The following is an 8,984-nucleotide window of genomic DNA, read 5'->3' as shown; positions in this document are numbered from 1 at the left end:
ATCCAAACTTAATAATCAAACCCATGTGATTTGGATATACACCCAGTATTATTAATAGGACCCACATGTTCTACTTATTGTTATTTTCTAATATTGTGCAAGACCAACTATCAGGGTGTTCGTTGTTAAATTCATTTTCAATAATTAAAAATTGATTAAATTAAATATTGAAAATTTTATGCAATGCAGTTTGATTTTTATTTTATTACACTTATAATTGAAAACCTAAACCAGTGGACCAATTAGGTTAAAAATCTATGTGTGAATTCAACAAACACGAAATATCTCGATCTTAATCTGTGCAGAAACAAAGAGAAGAAGAAGAAAAAGCAACATAAAATGAAGAAGCTCAGATCAGTGGCTACCAGCTGCTCGTGTTACAACAACGACATAGATACACATCCTATCCATCGATCGAGGAAATGAAATACAACTGAAGAACAAAAGGGCAGAAAATAATCGAATCGGAAAAAACGAACAAAACGGAACGGGCGGGGATCCCGTTTGATCCGTTACAGATCCAGGTTTACAAATATAACGCTACTAATAATGAGTTCTAAGTTGTGCGTTAAAAGCATGTTGAAACGCAGTTCTAAAAGTGCTATTATTGTTGGGGGGGGGGGAAGAAAGCGTGGGAGATGCATGCATGCACGCGCATATGGCACGCTATGTCGCGAAAGCATGCGACACGCGAGGTGCGTTGCGGTGAGGCCTCGAAAGAGGTGCCTTGTTTACACACCCGATCCTACTACTACTACTACTACTAAGACTGTTACCGTTCACAATCAAATTCACATGCGTTGATGACGTGGCACCTCTCTGTCCCTCTGATCCACATTTCACCGGTTGTGGCCCCACACTAACCGCCTTCTCACACCGACAACTCACCAGCAAACCGTTTCCCCCTCTCCGTTTCCACTTCTCCTCCGCCGCAACGCCGCCCACGCCAACGCCTGAGGCCGCGTCGTCGTGTCCTTCCACGGTCGTCACGCTCCACTCGATGCTCGCCTCGCTCGGCTCGTAACACTCCGTTATCGTCGGAGTTGTTGATCCTTCGTCCATGCTCCTCCGCCCGAAGAAGAACCCCGAGGGCGTTGCGGTGGTGGTGGAAGCCTCGTCGAACGAGTCTCTGCTGTTGCGGCGGTAGACGGCGGGGTAAGTTGATTGCGTGGCGGTGGAGAAGCTCTCGATCTCGAACAGATCGGAGCTCGCGTCGCTCGCAGCGTCGTCGTCTACGACGACGGCGAGCGACTTCGGCGGGAATGGGAAGTTGAGCGGCTTCGGCTCGACGATGTCGTCCGGTGGTCGGAAAACCTCCAAGGAATCTCGAGGAGGATCTTCCTCGACGACGACATTCGGGACTTTGAGTTTCGTGACTGAGCCGTGAGGGTTTAGCACGGGGAAAGTGAAGCCATCGGTGAATGGTACTCTCACAGAGCTCACAACTCTGTGAGTATTAGGGTTTTGGAATCTTTGTGATTTTGCAGCGACGAGGGTTGCTGCGGTTTGGTCAACAACCCAGTTGTTGGGTGTGATGTGATTATGAACGTTAATTTCAGCTCCGTGATCCTGTGTCTTGAGAGAGTAATCTCTTTGAATATTGGTTTTGGGTTGTGGAGTTATTTCTTTGACTTGAACTGATTTTTTTCCCGTGCATGGACATTTTGATTTTCTCCTAAGGAGCCAAATTGGTTTGGAGAGTGATGTTCTGAGTTTGTTGTTGAGATCGTTCGGGTTCTGATTTTGAGGGTTTTTCATGGAAACTGGGATTGCGCCTGGGGGATGAGATAGCAACCCGGTTTGGCTGTTCCAACTGGCTTCTGAGGAAGCAGTTGGAGTAGCCGCGTGGACGGAACGCGCTCTGGAGTTTCTGATGTTGGCGTAGCCATCCACTGAGGATGAAGCAGAGGAGTATCTGGTTGTTGTTGTGGGGGTGGTGGTTTCTGTGATGACGTCACCTCTCTCTGGGATCCGTTCTATGTTTTCCATGGGAGAGACTCTGCTGTTGCTGCTGATGGTAACCTTTTGGATGTTGTTGTCATTGATGGTTACTTCGTTGAAGTACTTGTGTGCATCGAATATGCTAAGCTCTGAGGTGGAGTCTTCAAGAACTCGAGGATGGGGTTGGCTGCAAGTGATTGTACTCTTATCGGGTCTGAGATATGATGAGAAGGATGCATCTCTATCTCTCAGGGTCTTCATCACTGTTGCTCTTTCCATTTTTTTATGCTGTGTTTATTTAAATATATTTGTGACTGAAAAAGCTGAGCTATTTGCGATTGAAATTCCTTGTGTGCTGATATATATGTGTGTTCAGGTCTCTGTACTAACTTGTCCTGACACCAATTATGAAGCTGTAAAAACTAGAAACATCATATGCCCTTCTCTTCCTTTTTTTCCCTTTCTTCCCTCTATAATGAAACAAATTCCCAACCTATGATCTGCCTCACACATACTTTCTCGATGTATTATAAGTAAACAACAAAAGCCTGAATTTTAAAAGAAGAATATCCGGACTAGATTATGATATCTGTGTAGATAGAGTGATGGAATAACCAATTATGTGTGATGCTTCATCATTTGGTTGCATCATGGCCATCGGTTAGTAGCTTTCTCTGTCTATGAATTTAATCATTGAAACAAAGTTGGATGACTTTTGATTTGTATGCTACAGATAATAGTTGCTCGGGCTAGCGTAGAGCACGGTAAAATACAAAGAAAAGAAGGTTCAACAAGAAAATTATTTATGTTTTTCTACACAGTTTTGATAGGTGGATGATTCTATGTGTCTGTAAAGTTTCTATCAAGTACAGTTTACTCAATTCATAATATGCTGTTTTAGAAATACAGATGTAGTAAATCTTGACGATCGCTCTAGGAATCCCAGCTGTATTACATATCAGAGTTACTTAAATGTGCAACAAACTGGGTACCACACCTCATTTGATAGGTAGAGCTATTACGCATATAAAAACTATTGGCCAAATATAATTAACAATACTTTCGGATTTTACGTTGACATATGACACAGAACAGACATTTTAAGCTCTTTCAATAATTGAGTGCTGGTATTACTATAAGTAAAGCAATGATCTATAGTTATGTAGGAAAATGGTTGGTATACACCCGTGAGGAAGTGTTGTGTAAGTGTATATTATAGTTATGTCTAGTCCAAATCAGTATCTTGGAATGGCATAATAATGTTAGGCCTATGATGTATGCCTCTTAAGGCTTTTAGGACTTCAGAGTTTCAGGGCTGAGGTTACTATTTCAGAGACCTAAAAATTGCTGGAAACACTTTTTATCCTTGATGGAGTGTTTCCCAACTCTAGATCTGTGACTATTTCTCCCGTTCTTTTCCTTACTTTCTTAGTAAGTTTCCTCTTCCTGTGGTCGCCTGATAAGTTTGGTGGCGTTGATTCAATAAAGTAGGCAAGGAAGCACGTCCTATCTGACATCAAACATCAGCCAGGTAGCAATGTTTATGTGAGAGGGTCCATTCCATTTGACATTTAGGGAAGAAGGTATGTCTGAACTCTTGGGAGACCATAAAGAACTGTCTTTATGGGTTTACCCAAATCAATTATCAAAGGTGGATTGATTTGGGAAGCAGCGCATGGTGGGTCACCATTAACCTTCTAGGTAACATGCACTGCTTTATTGCCTGCCTTTAGACAATTTATGTATGGCTCTTGATCAGATGGTGGTCCTCATTTTGCCTTAGAACAAGATTTTGGTTACATTCTTTCCATCAGATAATATAATAGATTCTTTTTACTCGACAATCCTTTAACAAGTTATCAACATCTTTTACTTTACATAACTTTTAGCTTTGTTGATAGTGCCGAGTAATACAAATTGATGTTACTCTTCGTTTAGTGAAAAGGATGCTGTCTTTCTTTACCCTTGGGTTGCAGAGAACTATTAATTTCTTGTTATATTATTTTATTGTTTTTTTTCTTTGTTGGCAATCCTGTTAGGTGGGGGAATAAGATTCTCTTATTCAGGACCATCTTAGTATGTATGCACATTCCGTGTGTGCGTGTGTAAAATAACGTAGAAGTTTGAGGAGACTCGTTGTTTCAAATCTGTTTCCGTGGAAACTTGCATGTATGTGTAAGGTGACGTATGCAGTACTGCAATTCTTAAATATTATTGTCTCGTATGTTCTTTGCTGATTTCTCTTTTCTTCTGTCCTCAACTTCTTTTTTATAATATTATGAATGGTTGGTTAGGAAAAATAAATAGCCTCTTTACCTGTAAGAATTTTCTGCTGATGTTACAGTTAACGGTTTCTGGTTGCCATAAGTATAATATTCTATTATTTGATCCTCATCAACGCCCAACAAAAAGCGAACATCATAATTTCTTATTGCTCAAATTTGCATTTTTCTTGTCTCACATGATAATTAATTTCTGCGAATTAACCCCTGCTCTCTGTGTGACGCTGGTGATAGTAATCTAAACACACAAATTATAGAAGATTCTAAATACAGTTGTTTTGTGAGACAAGTGATTCGTGTTAAAAGGCTACAACTTTTAAGCACCAAAACTCAAGATCAACTTTTAGTTAGAACTTATTTTTATTGGTTAAAGAGAAATGAATGACTACCGTAGGACATGCTGTGAGTTTCATATCCAATGCATCTTTATCCGTCATTAGTAACGTCAACCAAACAAGTTAGTTTAACTTGTTAATGTTACGTGAGCTGTCTATTTTGAGTAACAATAATGTCATACTGTGTGAACTTGACCCATATATATATATATGGTAGATGCTTATGTCGGAGATCACACGTGATTGTAGAATACAAAGTCCCATTTTGCTTCATTAGGATGGTGATAGGATGATTAAGAATCGAGTTTTAGAGGGGGAGTAAAAATTTTATTTTTAAACTAAGAGTTATGTGATTTTTATAAATATAAATAAAGGATCAATTTTATATTAATTTATTTTTTATTTTCAAAAATTATTAAATTAGATAATATTTATCAAAGTCCCTGTTTTTTTTTTTTTGTGTCTAAAACTTAACCTTCAGAAATAAAGAATAGAGTTGAATTAGAGAAAAAGAACGAATATTTTTTTTTTTGGTAAGTTTTAGTGCCGACGATATGATCTAGCTTGATTTTTTAGTAAGTTAAAATTAAGTTATCCACTTTTTTTATTATTATTATTATTAGTTTGTTGAGAGAATTTTTAAGGACAAATTTACTTTGACATCTCTTTCTAGGTGTAAAATTGGTAGAGGAACGAAAAAGATAAAAAAAGGAAGAGAGAGAAAGTAAGAGATGTGATTAATGATCCAACTTTTACATTTTTATATCCACTTTTTCTTACATCCGTTATTCATTATCCTCATCTTTCTTCTATCCCTCTTCTTTTTCTATCATATCATCAATAGCATCTCTTACTCTCTCTCTCTCTTTAACTTTCCTCTACCCAAGCCCTTTCCTCTATCTGTCTTTTAAGTCCACATAACACAAGTGGACACCTTTGTTTTTTCAGGATCAAGCAACTACACACTTATGCAGGCTCAAACACGCCCACAGAGTCCAAAATTTCACTCGACGACCCAACAACTAAAATAAAAAACAAATCTGGTTGGATTTCACCAAAAAAAGCAGACCAAAAATGTTTTTGAATAACACTTTTCTTAGAGCAAGAAAAAAAGTTGTAAAAAATGAAAGAAAAAAGTTTCATTTAATATTATTAATTCAAAATTTCCCTTTCCTTTTATTGACAGTATTACGTAGATATTTTTTTTTACATTCTTGAGAAATATACGTCTTAAAAAGAAAGAGAAAAAAAAACAGGGATAAATAGATAAATACAATGAACAAGAAAAATAATAAAGAAAGAAATATATAAGATAAGTGTAATTAGAATATTTTGAATCCTTGTTCAAATATATATGAAGAAAGGATTAATAGATAAATGCGATGAAAATGATTCAAATAAACAAAGAAGTATATACAAGTTGTGTAATTAAAAAATAGCGGCGAGATGAAGATATATTTTATTATTACTTTTTACATTTACCATCCTCAAAAAATCTAGCTCCTAAAAGTATAGTGCCGTGAATACAAAAATTTTCATGAGTTCAAGAATTCATGTTTTCTTGGTTGCCACAAAAGTTTCCACCAACACCACAAAAAGAGAGTGAAAGGAAATATGGCTAAGTCAGAAAATCCTTTCCTGGCCATTCATCATCTATGGCTCTTCTTCCTTCTTCTCTCAGAACCCTTTCCCATATCTCATCTCAGCTTTATCTTACTTCCTTTCACAACCCCATCATTCTTGCTCCACCATCATCTTTCAATCCACTGATTCATTCAAAGCAACACCAGAACCACAGAAGCAGCAATTCCAAGCTCTTGGCTATTTCTTATAGATATTTCACTGAACAAGAAGAAGATGATGATGATGACGATGAAGAGCACAATTTTGATGAAGCAGTGACTCTCTTCAATGGAGGAGAGTACTACAAGTGCCATGACTATCTTGAAGTCCTTTGGAACAGCGCTGAAGAACCCGCTAGGACACTCATTCATGGAATACTGCAATGTTCTGTGGGTTTTCATCACCTCTTCAACCAGGTTTTTATACATTACTCGTGTCAATGTTCCATTTTATTTCAGTATAATTACATTGAGTTTGATTTAGATTATTTCTAATAACACTTGCACCAATTTCGCTTGTTTTATTTATTATTCTTATTTTTGATAGCACAAGTACCTTTCTTATTTCTTATATAATTTTTCAGTCAAATGGGATGTAAGTATAATTAGAATAAACCTTAAGAGAGGTTAATTAGTATAATTACTATTCCTTTAATTTATGATATGGTTTTGTTTGATTATGAGTTGTTTTCTAAAGAAAAAAAATCTTAATGGGCTGAATTAATAGAACCATAAAGGAGCCATGATGGAGTTGGGGGAAGGATTGTGTAAGCTGAGAAAGATGGAATTCTCAAATGGGCCGTTTCAGAAGTTTGAGAAAGAGATTTCAGCTGTTCTGGATTTTATCTACCAGACTCAGATAGAATTAGCCGCATGTGAGTCATTCTAAGTCTCATGAGTCCTGGAAGCATTTTTTAAAAATACTCACAGTTCTTAGTTAAATTTTTTTTAAAACTAAAAAAAGTAACAGTTGCTATTATTTCTCGTCTAAGTTCTAACCTTGAATTGCCATGCACACTCTGTTTGGCTTTGAAGAAATTGCAATTATGTTTTTTTTTTACCCTTTGAATTTGAGCAGGTAGTGAGGATATTTGTGTTGCAATGGATCGATCAGAAAGATCTTACCAACTTCTGGGGGAATATGCTTCAGGGAAACGGGTATATGATCTAGAACTTGGTCTGGATGCATCAGTGTACATTGTTTTCTGCCCTCAAGGGTCTAAATCTAATCATGCCACTGAAGCCCCAAGGGTAAAGCTTCCCAAGCTTAAGGCTACCATGGAACATCTTATAGCCTATGAATATAAGTAAAAGTCTTCTCAAGACCAATCATGAAGTTCAAACCACATGCAAAATTGTTCTTCAATTACATTAAGACTAGATGCTACACAAATCGTTAAAGGTTACATCCTGGGAAGAGTCCTCTTGGCTCTTGTGCAAGTATCACAATGAAATCGTTAAGTAAAAGCCAAAAATAAGGTAATTGTATATTAAATTAAAATAGGCTCTTGAAATTGAGTTAGTTTTTAACATTTTACTTTAATTTAAAAATACTCATGCTCTAGATGGAATATTAATAGTTGAATAATAATGACAATATTTTGAACGAGCTACTTCTATAGACTTGACAATTTGTAAATTATCCAAAATCTGATTTGTACAATAATTAAGTTAATGTCTTATGAGTTAGCGGTTAAATTAATAAATTAACTATAATAAAAAAGATTTTATTTAATTCAAATTTAACACGAAGTGTGGATTAGTGTGTGTCTGTTTTCTTCAAAACGACATGGTGGAGTTTGCAAGACTGTAATTAACATCTATATATGTCCACTTTATGAATTAATCTAACTCTGATTTGAAGCTGGAAAATGTCACAAACATTTATGGTCAACCGAAATTAAAATGTTTAATTCCACCTTTATTCTTTATATTTTGATTAATGTACGATTTTGGTCTTGTTAATTTTTAACAGTTTGTATTTTTTAATTATTTTAATTATTTTTTCTTACTGATAAATAAAAATATCATGCGAGTGTAACATGCCTAACTTTATTTATTTAAATTAATAAGCCTTTCATCCTTAAATTTTAAAACTTAAATCTATCAAAATTAATTTTAGGCCTAATTAATAGGATAAAAAGAATTGTAAACATACCTAATTTAACGTCACAATTTCTAACTATTCATAATTAACCAACACTCAAAATATTAATTATGACGATTTCTTTTTTCTTTTTAAATTAATTGTGATAATTTCTAAACAAATTATAAATTTACTTTTTAAACCCTAAACCCTAAATAATAAATTTATTTAATAATAAATTATTATATTTAAATAAGTTAAATAGCAGTTAAGTCTTCAAATAGGAGCAAAATACAATTAAAATTAAATAAACTCAAATTTAAAAATAAATGATAATATTATATTAATATATTTTTTATATTCTTAATTCTATTATTATTAATATTTAATTATTCTATTAATATATTATGTTATAATTTTTTTATTTATAATAAATAGAAATTATATTTTATTTAAAACTAAAAATATTTATATATATGTTTAAATAATAAATTTATTTAATAATAAATTATTATATTTATTATATTTAAACAAGCTGAAGAGCAACTAAATCTTTAAACAAAAACAAGATGCAATTAAAACTAAATGAACTAAAATTTAAAAATAAAATAATAATATTATATTAATATATTTTTTATATTCTTAATTTTATTATTATTAATATTCAATTATTTAATTATTATATTAATATATTATGTTATAATTTTTTTTTATAATA

The 8,984-nt window shown here is 34.4% G+C and overlaps 2 protein-coding genes across 3 annotated transcripts; one reads left to right on the top strand and one right to left on the bottom strand.

The window, feature by feature from the left end:
• Positions 1 to 666: 666 nt before the first annotated feature.
• Positions 667 to 2,321, bottom strand: LOC113862207 (protein PHYTOCHROME KINASE SUBSTRATE 4-like). The gene is made up of 2 exons (XM_027495317.1): positions 1,124 to 2,321; positions 667 to 1,063 (listed from the first exon to the last, which is right to left on the bottom strand). Exons 1-2 carry the CDS (start codon positions 2,218 to 2,220, stop codon positions 667 to 669), a joined length of 1,494 nt encoding a protein of 497 aa, XP_027351118.1. The 5' UTR covers positions 2,221 to 2,321.
• A 3,812-nt stretch (positions 2,322 to 6,133) lies between these two features.
• LOC113862873 lies at positions 6,134 to 7,894 on the top strand. Of its 2 annotated transcripts, none has more exons than XM_027496142.1 (3): positions 6,134 to 6,597; positions 6,908 to 7,055; positions 7,259 to 7,894. In XM_027496142.1, the coding sequence occupies exons 1-3, from the start codon at positions 6,214 to 6,216 to the stop codon at positions 7,489 to 7,491; spliced, it is 765 nt and encodes a 254-aa protein (XP_027351943.1). In that variant the 5' UTR covers positions 6,134 to 6,213; the 3' UTR covers positions 7,492 to 7,894. The 2 variants fall into 2 exon arrangements, with proteins under 2 accessions (XP_027351943.1, XP_027351944.1); XM_027496143.1 differs by having other exon boundaries at positions 7,331 to 7,790.
• The last annotated feature ends 1,090 nt before the right edge of the window (positions 7,895 to 8,984 follow it).

Source organism: Abrus precatorius, unplaced genomic scaffold, assembly GCF_003935025.1.
Source record: "Abrus precatorius isolate BTA unplaced genomic scaffold, Abrus_2018 Scaffold3, whole genome shotgun sequence".
NCBI classification, from domain to species: domain Eukaryota; kingdom Viridiplantae; phylum Streptophyta; class Magnoliopsida; order Fabales; family Fabaceae; genus Abrus; species Abrus precatorius.
The sequence above is the reverse complement of the archived record's forward strand: the minus strand, read 5'-3'. Positions and strand labels throughout refer to the sequence as shown.